General features: G+C 49.5%; 1 protein-coding gene and 1 long non-coding RNA gene across 4 annotated transcripts in view; both read right to left on the bottom strand.

Moving 5' to 3' along the window:
* LOC129637880 (uncharacterized) overlaps positions 1 to 7,310 on the bottom strand; it is a 35,223-nt gene extending 27,913 nt beyond the window's left edge. For all 3 annotated transcript variants that reach the window (XR_008707622.1, XR_008707623.1, XR_008707621.1), the window contains exon 1: positions 5,451 to 7,310. This is a non-coding gene — a long non-coding RNA (uncharacterized LOC129637880). The remainder of the gene's footprint in view (positions 1 to 5,450) is intronic.
* Positions 7,311 to 14,540: 7,230 nt separating this feature from the next.
* Positions 14,541 to 19,933, bottom strand: RMI2 (RecQ mediated genome instability 2). Its single transcript, XM_055561413.1, has 2 exons — positions 19,606 to 19,933; positions 14,541 to 15,681 (listed from the first exon to the last, which is right to left on the bottom strand). The coding sequence occupies exons 1-2, from the start codon at positions 19,901 to 19,903 to the stop codon at positions 15,506 to 15,508; spliced, it is 474 nt and encodes a 157-aa protein (XP_055417388.1). The 5' UTR covers positions 19,904 to 19,933; the 3' UTR covers positions 14,541 to 15,505.
* Between the last annotated feature and the right edge of the window lie 5,750 nt (positions 19,934 to 25,683).

The following is a 25,683-nucleotide window of genomic DNA, read 5'->3' as shown; positions in this document are numbered from 1 at the left end:
CTGTGGATCAGCTGCCTGCCTCGTGCTCTCTCTCTCCAGACCAGGGCTGGCTTCACAAGTAAGCAAAGCATACAGCCAGGGCCCTGTGCTCAGACGCCCACTCCCCACACTTTCCTGTGAGCTCTGAGTCGCTGTCTTGAATCTTAATTTTTGAATGAGGGGCCCTGCATTTTCATTGTATGCTGGGACCCCCACTTTATGTAGCAGGTCCTGCTAGCGAGTCCTTTAATGCAGATGCTCGGGTGACTGGCACAGGTCAGAGTTAACACAAAACAAGGGGCTGGCCAGCCATGGAGCCCCTCCCAGCAAGGAGGCCCATCCCTGACTCTAGATTCAACTGACTTGGAGCCCCCTCCTACTGGATCCTTAAACAGCTGGGTAACTGACCCCCAAGACTATTTTGAGATTGACAGCCCACTTCTGCAAGAGCAGATCCGTTTCACATAACTGTGGCATTAACAGTAACAAGAGGCGGGGAAGAACAAGGGACTTCCCTGGCTGTCCAGAGGTTATGACTCTGTGCTCCCACTGCAGGGGGCACGGGTTCCCTCCTTGGTCTGGGAATTAAGATTTTGCAAGGCCGCGTGGTACATCCAAAAATAAAATAGCAAGAGGGGCCAGTGCCAAAGGACCAGGACCTGTTGCACGTGTTCTGTGTTAAAAATTCCTGGGCGCACAGGACCCAGTCTGCCCTTACTGTGTTACTTGGAGGGGTCTGTCCTGAGCGGAACAAGACCTGACCAACACCCTTCGAAGTGATGGGGCACTTCCCAGGGGGTGCAGAGGCGGTATCTGCAGGGTGACCAGCAGCACCCGGCAGCTGGCCAGCTGTGCCTCAGTGGCCTTGGTGGCTCAACCCCACAACCAGCCCAGTCACCACCCTGGGCTCCATCCATTCCCTGCTGTGCACTGGGATCTGAAAGGCCCTTCCTTTCCCGCGAAGCCTCTTCTGGGGCTTTGGGAAGGAAGTGAAGACAGAGAGAGGAAACCGCAAACCCTTATAAGTCTAATAGCAGCATCACTTTTTGGTCCACGGCCCTCTCCTGGGGACATGCTGGCGCAGTTGGGGTGGGGGGCTGCACCTGCTACATTTCATCCTGAAACCACCCCCCAGGGAGGGGAGGGTGTCATTCTCCCCTTTTATGAGCAACACTGTAGCAGCAGTGCAAGATGAGGCCCAGGCGCTGACACAGGCGGGCGAAGCCAGGACAGGGGCACGCGGGGTCTCTCTGACCTGGGGCCAGTCGTTTGTTTCTGCAGTGCTCGGACCAGAGGGGCCGTGGTGTCCATCTGGGTTGTGGGTAACTCTGCTGGCAGAGGTTCCCCTCTCAAGGACACCGGTGGGGTCAGGGCTGAGCCAGATAATCAGTCCCTAGGAACATTCTCTTACAGAGAAACCCAATGGGGAAGTGACCATGGGACCATCCATCGCCTTCTGTATCTCTGAAAAGCCAAGCTCTGTGCCTACAATCAAAAAGCCTCAGGGGCTTCTCAGCTCAGAGACGACTTAACAGTTGGCAGTTTCCTTTTCCCGTTTGGGTCCCAAACTGCCTCCAGAATTTTCAAAGTGTTAGTCATTCAGTCGTGTCTGACTCTTTGTGACCCCATGGACTGTAGCCTACCAGGCTCCTCTGTCCATGGGATTCTCCAGGCAAGAAGACTGGAATGGGTTGCCATGTCCTTCTCCAGGGGGTCTTCCCAACCCAGAGATTGAATCTGGGTCTCCCACATTGCAGGCAGACCCTTTACCGACTGAGCCACTGGGGAAACCCAAAGGCTAACTTTAAAGCCAGAATGAACCCCTACTCTCTGCTATGCCCGACACCTGTCTCTTGGAGCCTGCCTGGAACGCTGGTGACCCACTGGCTCTCTTGTCCCCTAGACCGAGCTGGCAATAGCCGCAGGACCCTCAGACGCTAGCATGAGAACTTTGCCTGCTGTGATAACCACCCTGGGAGCCGATTACTCACCGCTTCAACCTTCTGGGAACACTTACAGCCTGAGCACTGCAGAAAGGATTATGGCAACAGAGAAGAGGCATGTTTTTCCAATTAGTTATAAACCACCCATGTTGGAACATTTGCAAAACCAGCCGCTCGCTTCCATATTATCCAAGATACCTCCTTCTTTCTTTCTCATTAGTATGTTTACACGGTTTTTAAGCTGACTTGGTACTCAAGGCCCATAACCATGAAATAGACAGGATGCTTGTGGCAAAATGCCTACACCAGAATACCAAGGCCCAAAGTCTCATCTTCCGTGAGCCGGGCAAGGAGGGAAGAGATGGAAATTAACCTCTACCTACAAGCATTCCCCACCTCGGGCGAGTAACACCCTTCAGTGCATGCAATTACCTTTGTTTTAGATTTGGATATACATTTTACTACACACACACGTTTTTGAAGAAGATTTCCCGGCTGACATTTCTCACCCCCTGCCAAGTCTGGTCTAGGCTGCCAAGGAGAGGAGACCAAGATCCCAAGCCATGAGCTCATTCTCCTTAAGGGGCCTTGTTGGAAAGGCAGGGAATATGGGGAGAGCAGGGGAAATGCCATTCTCACGCCTATAAAGTGGGTCTCGCAATGGGCAGGGCAGCTCTGAGAGCAGGAAGTAAGAACAGCAGGAAACGTGTGTGATCAGCCCGAGTGTCAGTGTCAGATATGGGCGTGTCCATCAGATATGAGCTAACAAGGTCAGTCTGACTCCCGTTTTGCAGATGAGGAATCAGAGGCCAGAAGAGGTTGAGGGTCCCAGGCCACACACACCTTGAGCGGTGGTGGAGCTGGGCTCTGAAACCATACGGGGGAACCACTGACTGAAACTGCCTGCCCTGGCCAGGCCCCCTAGTGACCACGGGCATGAGTTATCTTAGACAGGAGGTCCTGGTAAGGAATGCAGAACTAACAAGCTACCACCAGCCAGAAGAATTCAAGGAAGGTCACAAGGAGAGAGGAGACGCAAGTCCATACATATGTCCTGCCAACCTCCGGGAATCCTTCTCAGCTGAGTGAAGCACATGCCACCAGGAAGGACCCCGAGTCAGAGTGACTGGCCAGAGACAGCCTAGAAACTAACCCAATTACCAGACAACGCGAGACTGCGAGCCATGTGGCAGAGCAGTTCTCCTGGGTTCCCTGACCCTCCTGCTCTCCACCTGGGGCGCCCCTTCCCAATAAAGTCTCTTGCTTTGCCAGCACATGTATGTCCTTGGACAATTCATTCCCAAGTGTTAGACAAGAGCCCACTCTCAGGCCCCGGAAGGGGGTCCCCCTTCCTGCCACAAAACCATGTTGTCTGTCTTTAGAACCTGCTTTAGCCCGTAAGCTGTTGCGTTTGGAGGGTCCTTGTGATGGACAGAATTCTAAAGATGCCCAGTCCCAGGAATCCCACCCTCGGTGTGCACACATCTTCTCCCAGTCATCCAATCCAATGCTAACCTAGGTATGGCTGTGAAGGCAATCTGGAGAGGTAATGAAAGTCTCAAATCAGTTGACCTTGAGACGGATGGGCCTGACCTTATCCTACGAGCTCTTTAAAGTGGAGCCACGAGGACAAATGAGGAGATCAGACTGGAAGCACGAGAAGAATCTGACACTGTTTGGGGCTTGAAGAATGGAGGGGGATGCATGGCAAAGGATGAAGATGGCTCAGGAGCTAAGAGCAGGCCCTGACTCACAGCCAGGAAGGAGATGGGGATTTCAGTCCTGCAAACACGAGGAACTGGGTTCTGCCAACAACCTGAGTGACCTTGGAAATGGCTTCTTCCCACAGCCTTCTGAAAAGACCTCAGCAGGGTGATCCGGTGGCTAAGACTCCATGCTCTCAACACAGGGGGCCCTGGTTTGATTCCTGGTCAGAGAACAAGATCCTGTGCTAAGTCCCCCAGTCATATCCGACTCTTTGCAACCCTATAGACTGTAGCCCGCCAGGCTCCTCTGTCCATGGGGACTTTCCAGGCAATAATACTGGAGTGGGTTGCCATGCCCTCCTCTAGGGGATCTTCACAACCCAGGGACTGAACCTGTGTCTCCTACATCTCCTGCATTGTAGGAGGATTCTTTACCCACTTAGCTACCTGGGAAGCCCAACAAGATCCCACATGCTGCAACTAAGACTCAGCACAGCCAAATAAATAAATATTTAAAAAAAAAAAAAAAAAAAGGACCTCAGCCAGCCAACACTCTAACTTCAGCCAGTGAAGCCCTGGGCAGAAAACCAAACGTGCTGAGTCAGACAAGCTGCTGAGTTTCTTAGGAGCCGTTACAGTCCTTGCCCGTGGTCTGAGCACCAGTTCCGGCTGCCACAGCTGCCAAAGACTCCATGTCCTCAGTGCCTCTTCGGGCCTCTGAGCTGCCCCTTCCAGCTTCCATGGACCCTTAGAGCACCGTTCTTCTTGGCCAGAACCAGGTAAGTGGGGCGAGAAGAGGACTGCCCTTGAAACTAGAAGATGCTGTGCAAGTCTTGAGCCTCTTGGGGGCCTCACCTGCTTTAACTGCTGACCTCAGGGTAAGACAGCCTACATCTGTGCCGCCCAAGACCAACTGTAGCCATTAGCCACAGACGGCTGTTGAAATTCAAATACATGAAAATTAAGTAGAATTAAAAACTCAGTTGGGTGAGTTGGCTTGCCGGATAAAAATAAAGGCTGCCCAGTTAAATTTGAATGTCAGGCAAATAGATCATTTTTTAGTATAACTGAGCCCCAAATGCCACATGGGATATACTTACACTAAAAGAAGTTTCTGTTTCTCAAATTTAATTGGGCAGGCTCTTCTTTTTTTTTTAAACTAATTATGTCAGAAGTTTTAGATCTACAGAAAAATCATGACAACAGCACAGAGTTCCCACATACTTCACAGCCAGTCCCCTTCCTTATCACTTCTTACATTTGTATGCTACCTTTATTGCAACTAGTGAGCCACGGTTAATGTTATTATTAACTAAAGTGCATGGTCTGTTCAGACCTCCTTAGTTTTCTCCAAGTGTCTTTTCTTCACTGTTCCACAATCCCATGACCCCCTGTAACGCTGAGTCATCAGGCCTCTTAGGTTCCCCCCAGTTTAAATAGCCACACATGGTGTTGCTTGCCCTGGCCATGATGATTTCTCAAGCTTTTCTTGTTTTTTTTTTTTGATGACCTGGACAGTTTTGAAAAATGCTTTGTAGAATGTCCCTCAATTGGGACTTGTCTGATATTTTTCTCATGAGTTATACTGGGGGTTATGGGTTTGGGGAAGGTCACAGAGGTTGAGTGCAGAGCTCAACACAGAGCAAGGGCACGTGCATTGGGGTTTTTTTTGGGGGGGTGGGTTGCTGCATCTTGCAGTGTGTGGGGATCTTAGTTCCCCAACCAGGGATCGAACCCACGCCCCCTGCAATGGAAGCACGGAATCCTAACCACTGGACCGCCAAGGAAGTCCCAAAGAGCACGTGCTTTCAAAGTGACTTACCACAGCTGACGCGGAGCTTGCCCCTCTGGCCGAGTTGTGCTTGTCAGGTCTCTCCAGCTCCTATACCCTCCTCCTTCCCATGGCGTCCTTTCTGGAGTGGAGGCACCACGCATCGCCCATGCTTGAGGAGGGGGAGGCATACTGTACTTTCATTTATTAAATTTGGCAGCCCTATCCGTGGCACCCGGCACATGTCAGGTGCTCCACAGCTACCGGAGGCTAGTGGCCGCCACAGCAGACAGCATCGAGTCAAAGCACGCAGGCCGTCCAAACACAGGTCGTTCACATACCACCCCCACTACTGTTCACTTAACATTTTCCTTTAAATAGGCTCACATAAAAAAAAAAAAAAAAAAAGCATGTTCCAGAGCCCGCTTGTGGCAGCTACTGAGCTGCATGCTAGAGCCCGTGCTCTGCAACAAGAAGCCACTGCGATGGGAAGCCCCCGCTCACTGCAACTAGAGAAGAGCCTGCATTGTGCTGCAATGAAGACCCAGCACAGCCAAAAATAAAAAAAAAATTTTTTTAAAGGAAACCGGATATCAGTACCCTAAGAGTCCGTTGGTGGCAGCCCAGCACATCCAAGAACACCTGGAGGGGTCCCGCCCAGCTCCTCCGTTGCTTTTTCCACCCTCTGTTTCTCCTCCTCCTCAGGGAAGTGGGACGGTGAGTGGCCCCCTTGGCTCTGGTCCTGTGAGCTTCGGAGTTCTTCACTCGGCCTTCCTCTGGCCAAGGCCCAATTCCTCTGGACATCAGGATACCCACCCAAGGAGGCAAAGGGCCAGGGGTCAACCAGTGCCGGGGAAGCTCTGACTTCCGCCAGGTACCTCCAGGCCCAGGAGCTGGAGAACTGCAGCCGCTGCACCTGGTTGCTTACAAGACTCACCTGGAGAGCTTTCTAAAGCTATTTTCCTGAGCCCGGCCACGTGGATTCAAATGAAACATGTGGGTAGACCGATATTCACAGCAACACTATTTACAACAGCCAAGACATGGAAGCAACCTAAATGTCCATTGACAGATGAATGGGAAAAGATATCGTGTGTGTGTGTGTGTGTGTCTGTGTAGTAAAGTCAGTTGTGTCCGACTCTTTGCAACCCCATGGACTGTAGCCCACCAGGCTCCTCCGTCCATGGGATTTTCCAGGCAAGAATACTGGAGTGGGTTGCCATTTCCTTCTCCAGGAGATCTTCCCAACCCAGGGATTGAACCCAGGTCTCCTGCATCGTAGGCAGACTCTTTACTGTCTGAGCCACCAGGGAAGTCATATATATATATATATATTACTCAGCCATAAAAAAGAATGAAATAATGCCATTTGCAGCAACATGGATAAACCCAGAGATGATCATGCTAAGTGAAGGAAGTCAGAAAGAAAAGAAAAATACCAGATGACATCATTTACATATGGAATCTAAAATATGAACCTATCTCCGAAAAAGACCGGTAGACAGCGGTTGCCAAGAGGAGAGGAGGGGATGAACAGACTGGGAGTTGGGGGTAAGCAGACACAAACTATTAGATGTCGAATGGATCAACAACCAGGCCCCACTGTATACACGGAGCTAGATTCAATAGCCTATTATAAACCTGATGGAAAAGATTGTATTTGTGTATAACTGAGTCATCTTGCTGGATAGCAGGATTAACACAATATGTAAATCAACTATACTTCGACTGAGTAAATAAATGAACAATGATGAGGTGGGTGGAAACGAAGTTACAAGCAGCCCCTTGGGGCTGATCATCAGCCATTTCAGACAGTCTCCTGAGGCTGCCATGCGAGGCCCAGGCTGGGCGGCTCTCTGGGAGAGTCGGCCCTAAAAACCCCAGGGCAAGGCAGGAGTTTGACGCAACTCCTTTTCCTCTTCCCTTCTTGTGGAAGCGAAGCTTAGTATTTTACTTCCAGGTGCTAGAGCCTCATTGTTCCTTCTTTCTTCATCTCTATTTTTCTTGCATATCACATCTCTGGTCCCTGGGATCAGGCCCAGAGCTAGACTGCCTACCCTCTGGGTTGCACCCATTGTATTTGGGGGAGATTAACTTGTTTGTTTATTTATTTGGAAAACTCAGCAGTGGCCACAGGACTGGAAAAGGTCAGTTTTCATTCCAATCCCAAAGAAAGGCAATGCCAAAGAATGCTCAAACTACTGCACAATTGCACTCATCTCACACACTAGTAAAGCAATGTTCAAAATTCTCCAAGCCAGGCTTCAGCAATACGTGAACCATGAACTTCCAGATGTTCAAGCTGGTTTTAGAAAAGGCAGAGGAACCAGAGATCAAATTGCCAACATCCGCTGGATCATGGAAAAAGCAAGAGAGTTCCAGAAAAACATCTATTTCTGCTTTATTGACTATGCCAAAGCCTTTGACTGTGTGGATCACAATAAACTGTGGAAAATTCTGAAAGAGATGGGCATATCAGACTACCTGACCTGCCTCTTGAGAAACCTATACGCAGGTCAGGAAGCAACAGTTAGAACTGGACATGGAACAACAGACTGGTTCCAAATAGGAAAAGGAGTACGTCAAGGCTGTATATTGTTACCCTGCTTATTTAACTTCTATGCAGAGTACATCATGAGAAACGCTGGGCTGGACGAAGCACAAGCTGGAATCAAGATTGCCGGGAGAAATATCAATAACCTCAGATATGTAGATGACACCACCCTTATGGCAGAGAGTGAAGAGGAACTAAAAAGCCTCTTTTTTTTAATTTTATTTTTAAACTTTACATAATTGTATTAGTTTTGCCAAATATCAAAGTGAATTGGCTTAAAGCTCAACATTCAGAAAACTAAGATCATGGCATCTGGTCCCATCACTTCATGGCAAATAGATGGGGAAACAGTGGAAACAGTGTCAGACTTTATTTTGGGGGGCTCCAAAATCACTGCAGATGGTGACTGCAGCCATGAAATTAAAAGATGCTTGCTCCTTGGAAGGAAAGTGATGACCAACCTAGATAGCATATTCAAAAGCAGAGACATTACTTTGCCAACAAAGGTCCATCTAATCAAGGCTATGGTTTTTCCAGTGGTCACGTATGGATGTGAGAGTTGGACTGTGAAGAAAGCTGAGCGCGGAAGAATTGATGCTTTTAAAGTGTGGTGTTGGAGAAGACTCTTGAGAGACCCTTGGACTGCAAGGAGATCCAACCAGTCCATTCTAAAGGAGAGCAGTCCTGGGTGTTCATTGGAAGGACTGATGCTAAAGCTGAAACTCCAATACTTTGGCCACCTCATGTGAAGAATTGACTCATTGGAAAAGACTCTGATGCTGGGAGGGATTGGGAGCAGGAGGAGAAGGGGACGACAGAGGATGAGATGGCTGGATGGCATCACCGACTCGATGGACATGAGTTTGAGTAAACTCCGGGAGTTGATGATGGACAGGGAGGGGTCGCAAAGAGTCGGACACGACTGAGCGACTGAACTGAACTGAACTTGTTTGTTGGGATCCACAGGGTCACAGATGGAGAGGAATCGCTCTCGGGATGAATTCCACCCAGACCCGCCCCCCCGACCCCCACCAACAAGACCCAGATGATTTAGATAATGACATTTAGCTGAGATGTAAGACTGAGTTGTGCCGTATATGTGATGGGGCTTCCCAGGTGACGCTAGTGGTAAAGAACCTGCCGGCCAATGTAGGAGACATAAGAGATGAAAGTTCGATCCCTGTCGGGAAGAGCCCCTGGAGGAGGGCATAGTAACCCACTCCATATTCTTCCCTGGAGAACCCCATGGATGGAGGAGTCTGGCAGGCTACAGTCCATAGGGTTGCAAAGAGTCAGACATTACTGAAATGACTTAACCTGCACGCACGTAAATGGGATGAGACCTTCGGGAGCCTTGGAACCAGGTGTGTGTATTTTGCATTTGGGACAGACCTGCATCTTTAGAGGGCAGAGAGCACTGGAGAGGCTGAAGGCCTTGTGGCAAAGGTGTCTACATCCTAGTCCCTGGAACCTGTAAATAAATATGTTACCTTACACAGCAAAAGAGACTTTGTAGATGTGATTAGAAACGGGGAAATCACCTAGTGAGCCTAATCTAGTCACGGGAGTCCTTTAGAGCCCGGAAACTTCTTGGGCAGTAAGAAGGAGCAATGACGGGGAGGGAGAGACAACCACGAGACTTTTCATGTCTTCGGAGCCTGGACCTTCTCAGGAAGCGCTTAGTGACAGACCAGTGAAGCGAACATTTTTTTGAGCACCTGGATTCTCTAACGGCCATGCAGACAAGTGGCTTCACGTCTCTGACCCCAAACACTCCTTTTCTGCAGATGACAGAAACAAGGCTCAGAGAGGTGAAGCAACTCACCTAAGGTCACCCAGTAAATAAAGGGCAGGGCTGAGATTCAGAAGCGGGACCGCGGGAACCCATCTGGTTGCCAAACCCTACGCCGCCCCCATATCCCGCCGCTGTTAGGGCTTGGCCCTAGTGGGCGAAACTCCCCGGGGTGGAAAGCCAGGAAGCTTATGGCCCGGTTTATTCCTTTGCTTCCTTCCCTGGCTTTCCATCCTGGTCGCTGGCTGGCAGACCGTTTCTGATGGAACAGGGCAGTTCTGCCGGGGACCGACCAGCAGGGGGCGCCAGCACCCGTGTAAAGACCCAGCGGTCCCAGAGGGTCTGATTTTCTCAGAATGGAGGTCCTGGTCCCCTCCCCCACAGAGAGCCACGGCCACCCAACCGGCCCGTCTCGGCCACAGCCTGCTGGCCACATGTCCTTGGGCAGAGAGCTCCATCTCCTTGGCAGCAGTTTTCCCGGGGGGCGGGGGGCGGAATGCCCCTTCCCCGGGCCGTTGACACAGTGAAATAAAATAACAGCAGGGGTAAGGTTCCCAGGCTCCTAACCCTTGCTTGAATTTGCATTCTTTATCAGGAGATGTTAAATGGTTCTTGCAGGACTATCTTTTCAGATTCTGCCCAAACCACATGAATCTTTTATTTTGACTCAGCTGTTTCTCTCCTTTTCCTCCAGTCTTTAATGTTTTCACCAAGTCTTCCCTATTTGTACTTCAGTAGGCTCTCCAACGTTCTGGCGGGCGCCCTCGGGCTGATTATAAACTACCCGAGCCGGTTTGATTCAAGAGGCAGCCTGCAAGGGGGCTCCTTGCGTGTGGGGCGCTCTTGAGGGCTGAGAGTCAATTCAGGAACACGGTGTCTTTGCACGTCTATCTCCTCCGTCTTCCTACCTGAAAAACCAGCCTTTCATGGAACACGCACTGACTGCCCATGTGTCTTGTGCATGGACAGACGGATACCTAAGACCCAGTCACATCACCGGAGGCCCCTTCCATGGGGACAGAGATACTAACAGACCTTTTGGAGCAATTTCTGTGCCTGTCTGTAGATCTGTGCGGGGAAAGGGCTTCTCTTCGGGTTCCCATGATCTTCTTGGGTCTCATCCACTCTACAGACTGGTCTCCAAGCCCAAAGTCAGACAAGCGAGGGCAGGACCGGGACTGCCCAGGTGTGGCTAAGCCCCTCTCTGCCTCAGCAGGCAGGGACTCCCAAAAGTGGTCCTTTGCACTGGCTCCAAGATGTCTGCTAAATGTAGGTCACTATGGCCGAAGGTGTGTGTCTCCCTCTCGATGTGACACACGGGGGCAGCTGCTGAGCGAACCTGGCCTGTGGCCCGAGGCTTGGTGACCCCGGGTCCTAGTCCATTTGGTGACCAACATTTCTCAGGGCCTCGCAGTCACGGCTGGATCCCCGAGGTTGGGAGGCGATTCTGTCCACGGCGTGTCCTCCGGATTCTTTTCCTCCTCACCATTAAATCACATACAACAGGCTATGAGACAAAATGCTTGACTTTTTTTCATGTGGTCTTTCCTTCTTCCTGCTTCACCTGATGCATAAGAATTTTGTGGTAAAACTACAGCTTTACAAGAATATGCAACAGAAAGATTTAGGGAACTCAGTGATCCAAAACCAGCTAAATGAGCTGGGTTTTTTTTTCTTCTTCTCTCTCTCTCTCTTCTTTTTTTCTTCTAATGTAAAGCAGTTCCAAGAAAAGTGAAGTCACGGCCCAGGGTGCTTATTTTCAGTTCTTAGAAAAGAGCCAATTTCAAAAGGGAAGCTTTGCAGCCGGAGCACACAGCCTGCCCTTGTCTGGTGAGGGGAGCTTGCTGATAAACCAACTTTGATTTGGCATCAGAAAACTAAAACCCCCGCTTGAGATGCGTCTTCATCTGGTGATGTCAAGGAGGAAACGCGAGGTGAAACAGTGAGAGTTCTTAATATCCTGGCAGACCGCAAGAGCTCAGCTAACAGCTAAGACGCCGGGAGGGCCCAGGGCCAGCTCCGAGCTCCTGGGGAGACATCAGCGTCTGCGGGGACTTGTCGGAAAGACACAGGCACCCTGGTCTCCCCACCTCCCATGCTCCTGAGGTAGTTCACTGCCAGGCGGCCCTATCGGCCTAATCAGCAATTTTTCATTCAGGCGTTTGTTACCAGAAGTTAGGTGAGGACGGAGCGGGCAGGATATGGTTCTCAGCAGCCTGGGTTGGTCTTGGAGCAGAAAAGCCGGCTTCAGATAGAAGAGCCTGACCTCAGCAGGGCGGACTTCAATTTAAGGGCTTAGGGAGGCTACCATACAATCAGCTCCAGGGTTACTACCGGGAAATCCAGGCTAATTGTGGAATAAACAGTTGGCCCAAGAATCCTATGACAGAGATGGCGCGGACAACATCAGAATGCAATGTCCGTGTAATCAAAAGTAAATGGTCAACTCTCTCTCCCAGCCAGGGGGAGCCTAAGGAGACATGCTGACTCTGTCATAGTGTGTCCTGGATGGGCTCCAAGAACAGGAAGAGGACACTGGAAAAAAACACTAAGGAAATCTGAATACAGGGTAGAATGTGGCTAATAACATCTCAGTGTTGGTTCACTAATTGTAACTAATGTGTCATATTCGTGTTAAGATGTTAATAATAGGGGAGACTGGGTGCAGGTAAATGGGAACTCTTTGTACATTCTTTGCAATTTTTCTGTGGACCTCAAACTTCTAAAATATATATATATACACATACATATATACATTTTTAAGAGGCAACTGAAGGATGTGAGTATGAACTCATTACCAGCAACAATCATTTGGGGCCTACCGAGTGCCAGGAACATGTAAAAGTGATTTACACACTTCCTCACTTATTCCTCACACCAGTGCTGAGAGCTCAGTATAATCTGTGTTTTATAGACGAGGAATCCAAAGCACAGAGTAGGTGGGACAGATGAAGGGCTCATATTCAGGTCTACAGGGCTGCAGAGGTCCTGATGAGGCTCAGCGACATTGACCAAACTCTGAACATGCACTGACTCGAAACAAACTTCAGACAGGCAACGAAACCCAGACTGGCAGGAAAAACAATATGCGTTTTCCGATTTCCCCACCTTTAAAAGAAAATGCTAGAGTTAAAAAATATAGCATATCCAGGGACTTCCCTCGGAGTCCAGTGGTTAAGAATCTGCCTTCCAATGCAGGGGACGTGGGTTTGATCCGTGTTGGGGAACTAAGATTCCACATGCTGTGGGGCAGCTAAGCCCATGCGCAACAACTAAAGAGCCTGCACACTGCAACTGGAGAAAGTCCTCAGTCCGCAACGAAGAGCCCGCACAGCCAAATATATATGTGTGTGTGTGTGATTACATATATATTTATGCATATGCATGTATATGCATATTTATGTAAATATATGTGTGTATGGGGCTTCCCAGGTGGCTCAGTGATAAAGAATCCGCTTGCCAATGCAGGAGCCCTGGGTTTGATCCCTGGCTCGGGATCTCCTGGAGAAGGAAATGGCAACCCACTCTAGTATTCTTGCCTGGAAAATCCCATGGACAGAGGAACCTGGCAGGCTGCAGTTCATGGGGTCGCAAAAGAGTTGGACACGACTGAGCGCCACACACACACACATATGTATGTGTGTGAGTGTGGATATATAGCACATCCAAAACACAGACACCACCACATGCTGGTGAGGCTGTAGAACAGGAGCTCCGCACACGGCTGAGGGGAAAGCAAAATGCTGTAGCTGCTTTGGAAAACAGTGCTACAGACTGAATACGTTGTCTCCTCCAAAGGACCATAGGCTGAATGTGTGCCCTCGCCCCGCCCCAAATTCCTAAGTTGAAACCCAGCCCCAGTGTGATGGTTTATGGGGCCTTTGGGAAGTGAACAGGATGGGATCAGTGCCCTTATATAGGAGGCCCCTGGGAGAACCTCAACCTCTGCCATCACATGAGGACATGGGGAGGTCTTGAATCTGTGAGCACCTTGACCTTGGCCTCCAGAATTGGAAAAAGTAAATTTCTGATGTTTTTAAGCGCCCCCCACCACCCCCACCCCGCAGCCTATGGGGCTTTGTTATAGCAGACTGAGACAGTCTGGCAGTTTCTTACAAGGCTAAGACATAGGCTGACCATATAAACACTAACTGGCTCCCAGGCATCTACCCTGGTGTGTCGAAAACGTAAAACCTGTGCATGAATGTTTACAACATTCCTATTAATAACTGCCAAAAACTGGAGTCAAACAGATGTCCATCAATAAGTGAATGGATAAGCAAACCATGGTACATGCATCCAATGGGGGATTAGAGTAAAAAGAAATGAGCTATCGAGTTACAAAACTACACGGAGGAACCTTAAATGCATATTGCTAACTTGAAAGAAGCCAGTCGGAAAAGGCTACAGACTGTGCAATTCCAACTATCCGACGTTCTGGAAAAGGCCAACTATGAACTATGGAGACAACAGGAAAATCAGTATTTGCCAGGGGTTACAGGGCAGGGAAGGATGAACAGTCGGAGCACAGAGGACTTTCAGGGTCCTCTGTGCTGTAACGGTAGATATGTTATACGTACTGTATGTCACAAAGACTGACTCTTGATGTCATCGATGGACTTGAGTTAATAATAATGTATCAACACTGCCTCACGATTTTAACAAAGGTATCACCAATGTAAGATGTTACTAACAGGGGAAAACTGAGGGCATGTAAAGTAACTCACTGTAAGTTCTGCTCTTTTTTTTCCCCTAGAAATCTAAGATACCTAAAAATAAAATCTATTAAAAAGAATACAGCATAGGAAACAATTTATTGGTGGTAGAAATCAACTCCAGCAAAAGTTTACAGCAATGGGGAACAAAACCTGACCCCCTCCCTCCCTTGGCATTTACAATCTAAGGAAAAGTGAAGGCTGGGTAAGAAGCAGAGAGCAGCCACCCAACATTCAATACAATCACAACCAAACTCCATTCCCTACAGAAAACACCGTGAAGACTCTTATCTAACCAGCAGGCTGCCCCTCGCGGCGTCTCATCAAAAGTTATGAAGCAGGAGTTTAGTTCATGCCTGCAAGTCATTCTTCATCTTGATTTTCGTTTCAACAAGAAGTTCTGAGGGTGTTTCAACATCCCCAAGGGAAGGAAGAAGGGCAGGCAGCCACGTCCAGCTCTGCGGAGAAGGGACCTCACGTTTAGGGCTGAGTGGCATCTGAGGCAGAAAGAGGGCTGTGTCTGTGAGAGGCCCCAGAGCCTGCAGTCAGAAAATGTCGTTTGACTTGCAAGCTGGATATGGAAGCTGTGGATGGAGGAGACGCGGGGCCGTGAGGTCATTCTCTTTTTACGCAGCCTCTTTTCCTGCCCATAACCACGCTTTTCATCTCCACGGGCCGTGACTGAGGTTCAAATTCGGCCTCGTAAAACAGGGCCGCGGTGGTAATGGAAAAAGCATCATCACTTGTAAAACTTGGAAAATGCAGCATGAGGTTTCTGTGTGCTTCAAGGAGAGAGAATTAACACAGAGAGAGCAAAAAAAAAAAAGAGAGAGAGAGAACAAAACATCTGCTTTTCATCAGCAAACAGTCAAAGCGAAGGGCAGCAAGGGCTGAGTTCACGAGAGTGTCCCAGCATTTAGTGGTTCTGCATCTGGACTCCTCAGAGCAAAGCTTTCTGATAAACCTTTGAGAAATATATACTGAGTGATGTCTATGAAATCCACATGGTAAGAATGCAAGTTGCTCCAGAACTTCAGTTGTTTTTTTAATCGCCGGTCCCAACATCATCTAAGGAATATATATGCCTGTGTAAATCTTCCACTTCCAGCTCCCACAAGCTTTCGTGGAGGGGATTATCTGAAAGATCTGTCATCTTCACAGCCTGCAGGCAGGGCTCGGGGCTGCAGGCCTGAATCACTCCCATCACCATTACATACTTTCCTGGAAGAAGAAAAGCTGGGTGGTAAAAGTCCACACTGATAGAGAAAATACAAACAAAACAGAGACAGGAGTCCTTGAGAGGGTTTAACTTTATCAGGGAGGCAAACTGGAGACCCCCCCACCCCACAAAAAAATGCAGACAGTAAATACCAAAATGCCAAGGTGATTAAAATACTTATATATCGATAGTAAATTCCACATTTAACCTGGAGAATGACATCCGTATCTTCTTTGGCTTCTGGTTTTCAAATGTTAATCACAGCACACTGCATAAAGCTATCCTGCTCAAGAAATGGAAGAGATGCTCATACCAGAGGATGAGTTGTAATTCGACAGTCTGCTCTAAGGCTGGGACAGAAAACCCTGAGCTTTTCCCTTCTCCCTGTTCTTGCTCAATTCACGAGCCTGAGACTGGTCTCCATGCACAAGACTGGTCCTCTTTCTGCACAGACAACTCCTGACAGAGGATGGCTGGATGGCATCACTGACTCAATGGACACGAGTTTGAGCAAACTCCGGGAGATGGTGAAGGACAGGGAAGCCTGGCGTGCTTCCGTCCATGAGCTCGGGAGGAAACTGAACAACAACTCTGACAGCCCCAAAGCAAAAATCTAATTCCCTTCATGTTGCCACAAGAACTGGGCAGTGAAACTGCGTACCTCGGATTGGGACTACGAACCCAGCCAAAACCCATGGCCTTCCAACTGAGATCACAGACCTGGTTTAGCGACCTAACGAAGTTCAGGTTCTTGATGTCTTACTGCAGAAAGAATTCAGTGAGAGACAAAGTGATAGGTAAGAAGTGGATTGATACAGAGAGAAACACGCTCCACAGACAAGAGTGTGGGCCATTGCAGAGGGCAAGTGCCTCAAGATGTGGCATGGTTAGCTTTTATGGGCTGGGTAATTTCATAGGCTAATGAGTGGGAGGATTATTCCAACTATTTTTGGGAAGGGGCGGGGATTTCCAGGGGTTGGGCCACGGCCTACTTTTTGCTCTTTGATGGTCAACCTTGGAACTGTCATGGAGCCTCTGGGTGTGTCATTTCACTTGCTGATTGAGGATCAAGGTCTAGTTGAAGTTGACTTGTCTGCCCATCTTGGACCCATCTGATTCTAATTGGTTTATGTTGTGTCCTTGGGCTGTGTCATTTTTTCAGAAGTTGTGCCTTGCCCCCTTCCCTCCTGTTTCAGCAGGGGCGGCACCCACCAAAACACCCTATCGTTCCAGCTGCCTGGGACCAATCTCCACTGCCTCCTGCCGTCAGCTGGGCACACGTAAGCAAGTCATGGAGAGGGCAGGCTGCCATTCAATGATCTCATGACATATTAACCGCAACGCTCTTCCCATTCCCTTGGGGAAGTGGCTCTCCTTGAAAGCAAAACTTGGCCAGTCTTAACCACACAAAACTCAATTGTGTAAAAAAAAAAAACCCAAACACAGCAGGAAAAGCAGGCATGCGGCCAGCCTCCACCGCGTGCCCCTACAAGGCCGCTTTAATCATACTGCTTCCAACATCAGGGCTGGGTTTGCACCCAGGCCCCGGGGCTCTGACGGAAAGAAGCCAGGAGAGCTGATACCTTACCCTCTGGGCATCAGCCCCTGGTACTACATACTGAGGTTTCCCTGAACCCATCTCTACTTTCAACCTGAGCAAGTGACTCTGGGCTCCTCAGTGACAGAGGCTCATTATAAAAATACACTTGACATACCCCTCTGAATAGGCCTGAAATACTGGGGGAGATGGAACCCTAGGAAAATGACTGAAGACCCAGGAAAAGAAGAACAAACCCACAGAGATCCCAATAGGAGAGGTAATCCACACACGGGAAATCTGCACACACCGAGGCATACAACACAAATAGACAGAAGGTTGTGTTATAACACAACCCAAAGGACTGAGTTGTTCTTGCCTTTCATGATCAGCCAACCTGGTTACTTAGTCTGGTTCCTTCTATCCACAGCCTCTCCCCGGATGAGTCTCTCTCCACTGTCTCTCCTTCCCCACTGTGCCCCCTCTCTTCCCCACTCACTCCCTTCCATCTGGCCTTCATCTCATGACCTCACAGGCCTGGATCAGTTGTCCCTCTTCAGCGCCCACGGCACCTTGCACTCAAGCTCAAGCCTATGACACATCACTTTGTGTTTTAATGGCTTGGTTACTCTTCAGGCTCCCTGTCTGAAAGTAGTTACCAACTTGTCAATCAAACCTTGGTATTAATTAGCAAGAGGAAATGGCAAGGCCCAGGCATGCAGGCATTCGGGCCAGGGGGTAAGTCAGATGGGTTCGTCAGCGTGCAATGACCACTGAGGTACCTGTGCTGTGCTCAGTCGCTCGTCTTGTCCAACTCTTTGCAACTCCATGGACCACAGCCCTCCAGGCTCCTCTGTCCTTGGGATGTCCCAGGCCAGAATGCTGGAGTGGGTTGCCATGCCCTCCTCCAGGGGATCTTCCCAACCCAGGGATCAAACCCTGGACTCCTGTATTGCAGGCAGATTCTTTACTGTCTGAGCCTCCAGGGAAGCCCACTCAGGTACCGACTGGTACTAACCTGGTGCCAGGGCTGGAGCCACCCATGGGAGACAGCCCCAACTTGCCTTCAAAGAGCATTGCCTAGGGACCAAGACACCAAACAGCTCAGGCTACGTGCTACACCAAGGGCCGGAAAACATCTTCTGTAAAGGGTTGGATACTAAATATTTCAGGCTTTGAAGGTCACAAGGTCTCTGTTGCAACTATTCAAGTCTGTAGCTATAATGAGAAAACAGCCCCAGACAATACCTAAATGATTGTGTTCTGTGAAGACTTTATTTATGGACCCGGATATTTGAATTTCAAATACTTTTCACATGTCATGAAATCTTTCATTTTTTCTCAACCATTTGAAAATGGAAAAATCACTCTTAGTTCATAGGCCAAGCAAAAAGAGGTGGCACCCTGAGGTTTGCAGACCACGTCTAGATAAACATGCAATGGAGGAGAGAGAGGGAGGCTGAAGGATGGGGCTGGGGTGGGGAGAGATGCGTGCAGGAGCATCACATGGTAAAAAACAATGATCACAACCCTCACTATGACCCAGGAGCTGTGCTAAGGCCATTTAAAAAATGTACTGAATCCATACACCAGGCAGCAACTATTAGTCCCTTTGAAAGGCGGTCCAGAAAGGTTAAGAACAATTCTCCAGGCAGAACATCCGAAAAGGGCCCGAGCCACTTCAACCTAATGCTGAGAATAGTCGTCAGAAAGACACAGACCCCACCCTGTGATAGTCTTGCCCAGTGGTTCTCAAAGTGTGGCCCCCAGGCCAGCAGCAACTGCGAGCTGCTTAGAAAGTTCTCAGCCCCACCCAGGCCAACTCAGGGTGGCACCTGCCAGCAGTTTTAACAAGCCCTCAGTGTAAGTCTGATGCGCGCTCAAATGTGCACACCACTAGTTTAAAAGGAAAGAGTAGTGACTACAGCCTGACAGTCCCATGAGGCAGGGGTACAGCAGGGCCCCCCCACTCCTGGGAAGTGGGGAGAGCTTCCCTAAGGAAGGTACCCTTGAGTGCAGTCATTAGGGATGAACAGAAGCTCCCCACTATGGTATTTTCCAAAACTTGAGGTGGCGGGGTGGGAATCGCCCCTGCGGAGGAGGCTTTGTTCCTGATGCTGGGGGGGGTCCCTCTCCCGGAGATTCCAGCTGGAAAGGCTGGTGCAATGCTAGGAACTCGTATTTTTTAAATGGGCTGCGGGTGATGCTTATCATCAGAACGGCTTAGGTGGCGCCTGGCTGGGAAGGAGCAGGAAGGAAGGGTATGGAGCCCGGTGACCATCATGCTGCTCCTGCAGCACTGCAAAAAGACCTGGAGGTGGGGCGGCCTGGCCCCGCCTTTGGGCGGTACAAACCGAGGGCCAGCCAAGGGTTCGAGTCCCGCCGTTACCTGGGACGAGGCAGGGCCGCCCGCGCGGCACCCGCTCCAGGCCGCGAACCGAGAAGGACCCGCTTGGGTCCCGCAGCCGCGCCTCACCGCCGCCGGCCTCCACCACAGTGCCCTGCATCCACACGGCCCTCAGCTCCAGCGGCTCGCGACCCGCCGCCGCCCGCGACAACCGCCACGAGCCCGGGCCGCCCTCCACGTCGCGCCGCAGCTGCTCCGCCAGCACCTTGATCGGCGGCGACCGAGGCAGCCTCACGGCCGTGGGGCCACTGACGGACAACGAGTCCGTGGGCGCCGCCATTCTGCCCCGCCTTCGCGTTCCCGCCAACTTTGATGAACGGGAGGCCAGGTCCGCGGCTACCAATCAGAGGCGCGCTGGCGGGGCCGGCCAATGGTCGGGGCCGGGAGGCGGGGCCGCCACGCCGAGCGGCCCCACCGCGCCCCCCACCCAATCACAGGAGTGCGCATGCGTATGTGAAGTAACTAAACGCCCCGCCCCCCAAGTTAGGAATGAACGGATGAAATGAATTAAAAGAGAAAAAATAAATGAAGGAGGGAGGTAAAGAACTCCTTGTCTCCACGTACCTCAAAATTTGGTGTGCACGCAAATCATTTGAAGAATGTGAGAATTCATCTTTACATCGCCTGGCCTAGTACGATTCTCTAAGGCTAATCAGTTCAGTTCAGTCGCTCAGTCGTGTCCGACTGAGGCTAATAAATACTAGAAAATACTGAAATGAACAGTAGCAATGATGAAGCTATGTTTATTGTCAGTTATCAAGAATCGAGTGGAGAGATAAGGCTGGAGAGAGGGACACGTACAGCTAGTAAAATTGCCCATTTTTTATTACTATGTTTATTTATTATACTTTATTTTTTGGGCTCCAAAATCACTGCAGATGGTGACTGCAGCCATGAAATTAAAAGGCGCTTACTCCTTGGAAGGAAAGTTATGACCAAGCTAGATAGCATATTCAAAAGCAGAAACATTGCTTTGCCAACAAAGGTCCGTCTAGTCAAGGCTATGGTTTTTCCAGTGGTCATGTATGGATGTGAGAGTTGGACTGTGAAGAAGGCTGAGCACCGAAGAATTGATGGTTTTGAACTGTGGTGTTGGAGAAGATTCTTGAGAGTCCCTTGGACTGCAAGGAGATCCAAGCAGTCCATTCTGAAGGAGATCAGCCCTGGGATTTCTTTGGAAGGAATGATGCTAAAGCTGAAACTCCAGTACTTTGGCCACTTCATGCGAAGAGTTGACTCATTGGAAAAGGCTCTGATGCTGGGAGGGATTGGGGGCAGGAGGAGAAGGGGATGACAGAGGATGAGATGGCTGGATGGCATCACTGACTCGATGGTTGTGAGTCTCAGTGAACTCCGGGAGTTGGTGATGGACAGGGAGGCCTGGCATGCTGCGATTCATGGGGCCACAAAGAATCGGACACGATTGAGCGACTGAACTGAACTGAATAACATTATAAAATAATTTAAGTTAATAAGATATGTTACTATAGTTTTCACAAAAGGAATTCATGTTCATTATAGAAAATTTAGGCAAGGAAATCTAGAATCAGAAAAGAATTGTAGAAATCATTCAGAGATATCCACCCACTGTTGGTGTATTAGTATCCAGGTTTCAAAATATATACACACAAATATTGTTTTGTATATTGCTTTCAGTTAATAATAAATATCTTTCCAAATCAACAAATATCCCTCTGCTTCCTCTTGAGTGACTGTATAAGATTCTATTTGTCTCATCACCTACATGACCAATATCCTAGAGGAGGACATAGGCTGTTTCCAGCTTTTCACTTTATAAATTGTTACAACGAACCTTACAGTGAACCTACTTTTTTGGTTCATGTTTCAGATAAATTTCCAGAAGTGGAGTGAAAGTCACTCAGTTGTGTCTGACTCTTTGCAACCCCATGAACTATACAGTCCATGGAATTCTTCAGACCAGAATTCTGGAGTGGGTAGCCTTCCCTTCTCCAGGGGATCTTCCCAACTCAGGGATTGAACCCAGGTCTCCTGCATTGCAGGCAGATTCTTTACTGGCTGAGCCACAAGAGAAGCCCAAATGCTCCCTAAAACTTGCATGTCCTCAGTCAGTCAAATCCTAAACCAACCAATCCTGTAAGTCAAGACCAGTGGCCAGGAGACTTTGTGCTCCTGGGACCTACTGCAATACCGGGCTTAGAGTCTTCATCAAGAGCTCCATTTTTATAAAGCAGCTAAGACGTATTGGAAAAGACCCTGATGCTGGGAAAGACTGAGGGCAAGAGGAGAAGAGGGCGAGAGAGGATGAGATGGTTGGATGGCGTCACTGACTCAATGGATATAAATTTGCCCAAACTCTGGGAGATAGTGAAGGACAGGGAAGCTGGCATGCTGCTTGGGATCCATGGGGTCATAAAGAGTCAGACACAACTTAGCAAATGAAGAACAACAAGACGTACTGAACAAGGCTCTGTCCTTAGAGCTTTGTAGGGAGACTGTACTACAAAGGTGCGGAAACAGGTTCACAGAAGCTAGGTGGCTTGCCTACAGCCTCCCTGGAAGTAGCCTCTGTAGGGTCCTGGGCTCTATACCTCAACCCTAAGCTGTAGAGTAACCAGATTCCTAACTTGGAAGGAAGTGGGGATTTTAACCAAGAGAGAGTCTCACCCCTTCTAGCCTGATGGGTCCCTACTGGCCTTACCCAGGGAAGGCCAGGAAAGTGAGGGGGAAGGGAGTTAAGACAGGAATTGCCCATTGTTCTCTTGGCCTTCAAAACACAGGTCTGGGGGGCTCCTGCCCAAGCGGAGTGGGTGCACCGTGAGTCCCACCTGGGGGCTGCTCTGAGGTAGGTGTGAAGGTGGTCCTGGGTGTGGTGGCAGCAAGTCCTCCCAGAAGGGGAAAGCTTCTTAGGTGAGAGGAATGAAGAGGACAGGGAAGGGGAACTCAGACAGAGGGAAGGGGCGACCTGGAACTGAGTTGGAAGGGGTCGCCTGAGAATGGGCAAGTGACATGGAAGGAAAGAAGGAGAAACTGGGATGAAGATGCAGCCTGAACCACACCTGAGAGTCTTTTCCTTCCTTACTCTTTGGACATGACTGGTACCTGAGACTCTGATTTGGGGCCCATTTGGTTTTTAAACTTCAGGAGAGATCATAGTATCTTGATCGTCTTGCTTTCGCCACACCCACTATGTCCTGCTGCGGTAGGGTTTCTTCTGCTTGGGAACCTAGCCCTTCAGATCACCTTTCTTTGAGATTTTCTCAGATCAGATCAACTTCCAGGCTTAAAAACAGTGTGGGCTTCTTTGCTTTGGCCATAAGAAGGCTTTAGCCTACAATGTTGAGCACGACCTAACATCAGCGTTCCCTCACCCATATAGAGGCTGCTGTAACCTTAGATAGAGTTGACCTACTCTGCTTTATGACTTTTCCTCTTCCTTCAGTTTAAATTATTCAGTTTCCTTTACCATGTGACTGCTTATCTTGACAACCAGTAACTAGGTAGTGTGACTGAGAGGTCTGTGTTTTTTTTTCTTAGAGCTGACCTGGATCATGATTTTGAGATTAAATACCTATGCTGAAGCTGAAAAACAAAACAACCCCACAAGTCTGGGGACTTTGCTAGTGGTCCAGTGGCTAAGACTCTGAGCTCCCAATGCAGAAGGTCCAGGTTTGATCCCTGGTCAGGAAAATAGATCCTGAATGTTGCAACTCAGAGTTCACACACCACAATGAAAGATCCCACGTGCCGCAACAAAGATCGCAGATTCTGGGTGCTGCCACTAAGACCTGGAGCAACCAAATAAATAAATAATATTCAAAACACACACACACAAATCTGAACATATCAGTGCTCAGTTTATAACCTCCTGATGGTGTCATTCCTACACCTGGAATATGAGCATTCCAGGCAGAGTGAAATGCACCAGGAGGGCCCAGAAAGGAGAGAGAGAAGGAAGCACCGAACAAACAGCTAGGATTTTAGAACAGCTGGGACACAGAGTACAAACAGAGGAGTGGGAATAAAGGAGGTTGTACTTACATAATAATCTCACTCCTTATCCCCGTTTTAACAGATGATGAAACTGAGCTTCAGGCCAATGACAAAGTTTAAGGCCACACAGATGGCGAGGGGCAGAGTCAGAATTCAATCCAAGTCCATCTGACCCCACACTTCATGCTCCTTGGACCACACCTGCATCCCACCTCCCCATCAAAGATGCCTCCGGACCTTTCTGCTCATGCTTCTCTCTGCCCGGGATGCCTCCCCCAGCCTCTCCCAGCTGGCTCAGTCACCACGTGCCTGCCACCACCAGGACAGCTTCTCTTTAGGGAGCCCTTCTTGAGCCCAAAACTGGAGGTACGCGTACCTTGCGGACCAGGCAGCTGACACCCCAATCCAGGGTTTTGCAGCCTCAGCCCTAGTGACAGTTGGGGCTGGGTAACCCAGTGTTGAGGGAGTTGTCCGATGTGCCTTCTGGGATATTGAGCAGCATCTTTGGCCTTCGCCTCTAGCTGCTGGTAGCACTGTCCCCAAGGTGGCAACAAAAAGTGGCTTCGGGTGTCACCAGTGTCCCCTGGAGGGTGAAATCACCCCCTGCTGAGAGCCACTGCTCTCATCTGCAGACTCGCCATGTTCTATCTTGAACTATAAGTACTTGAGTCTGAGTCTGTCTCACCAGCAGAACAAAGGTTCAAACTCTGGGGCCAACAGCAGCCGAGCAGGTAACCCCTGTGGAGCAGTGACACACGGGGCTTCGCAGGGCCCAGTCGAGGGGCCGATCACACGCAGCCAGTGGTTGCTGCATGAGAACGTGGGTCCAAGCACTACATTTTAATGTATAATCTCCACATTTAAAAAAGTGTTGGCAACGTATTCAACTCTAAAACAGTGTGTGTGCATACTCAGTTGTGTCCAACTCTTTGCAATCCCATGGACTGTAGCCCGCCATGCTCCTCTGTCCATGGGATTTCCCAGGCAAGAAGACTGGAGTGGGTTGCCATTTCTTCCCCCAGGGGATCTTCCCAACTCAGGGATCGAAACTGTGTCTCTTGCATTTCCTGCACTGGCAGGCAGATTTTTTTTTTTTCTTTTTTTTACCACTGCACCACCTGGGAAGCCCCTAAAACAGACAGACAAACATACAAAGACTTTGCGGTCCTGAATGCAGCCTGTGGTCATCCTGGCCCAAGGGCAGACAGTCTGCAAGTGAGGCCCCTAGAAGGTGAACTCTGGTTCTGGCACTGAGCAGCTTGCATGTTCATTTATGGAAAGCTCCTTGGAACCTCCTGCAAAATATCCAGAGGGCTGGGCTGAGTGTTTTACCAGTTCTAGGAGTTGCAAAATTAGGTGTCTCAAATTATTGTCCTGAGTAGACAGCTGGGGTCAGCCAACACATGCTGGGTGAGCCCTCCCTCGGTGGAGGGCTATCTCCCTCCCCTCCTGCCACCCTTACCCGGGTCCTGGAGCCACCCTTGTGCAGGGCCTTCCCAGGCCCCAGCTTCCCAGTGAGATCACAGACTCCTGGAAGGGAGTTTCCTGCCATGAGGACAAAGGTAAGGCAGGGAAACTTCTGTGCCTTGGCCTCACACTCAACCCACTCATTCACCAGATCAAATCAAAATTGCTTCTGATTGCCAGGAACAAAACCAAACCCCAGTGCCCAAGGAAAAGAGTTTGCTCTGGAAGATCATCCATGCAGTAACAAGGAGATCAAACTGGTCAACCTGAAAGGAAATCAACCCTAAATATTCATTGGAAGGACTGATGCTGAAGCTCCAGTACTTTAGCCAGCTGATGTGAAGAACTGACTCATTGGAAAAGACCCTGATGCTGGGAAAGATTGAAGGCAGGAAGAGAAGGGAACAACAGAGGATGAGATGGTTGGATGGGACACTGATTTGTGACTGTTGTCAAGGAACAAAGGCAAAAAAAGGATTTACAAGAGAGAAAAGACCCTGATGCTGGGAAGGACTGAGGGCGTGAGGAGAATGGGATGACAGAGGATGAGATGGTTGGATGGCATCATCGACTCAGTGGACATGAGTCTGAGCAAACTCCAGGAGATAGTAAAGCATTGGG

The sequence above is a fragment of the Bubalus kerabau genome, chromosome 23 (genome assembly GCF_029407905.1).
Source record: "Bubalus kerabau isolate K-KA32 ecotype Philippines breed swamp buffalo chromosome 23, PCC_UOA_SB_1v2, whole genome shotgun sequence".
In the NCBI taxonomy this organism is placed as follows: Eukaryota; Metazoa; Chordata; class Mammalia; order Artiodactyla; family Bovidae; genus Bubalus; species Bubalus kerabau.
This window is presented reverse-complemented; position numbering and strand designations above follow the sequence as displayed.

Coding starts and splice junctions, on each gene's coding strand:
- RMI2 (XM_055561413.1), bottom strand. CDS start 19,903: ATGGCGGCGCCCACGGACTCGTTGTCCGTCAGTGGCCCCACGGCCGTG. Junction 15,682..19,605: donor GCGGCCCTGCCTCGTCCCAG/GTAACGGCGGGA, acceptor TTCTTCTTCCAG/GAAAGTATGTAATGGTGATG.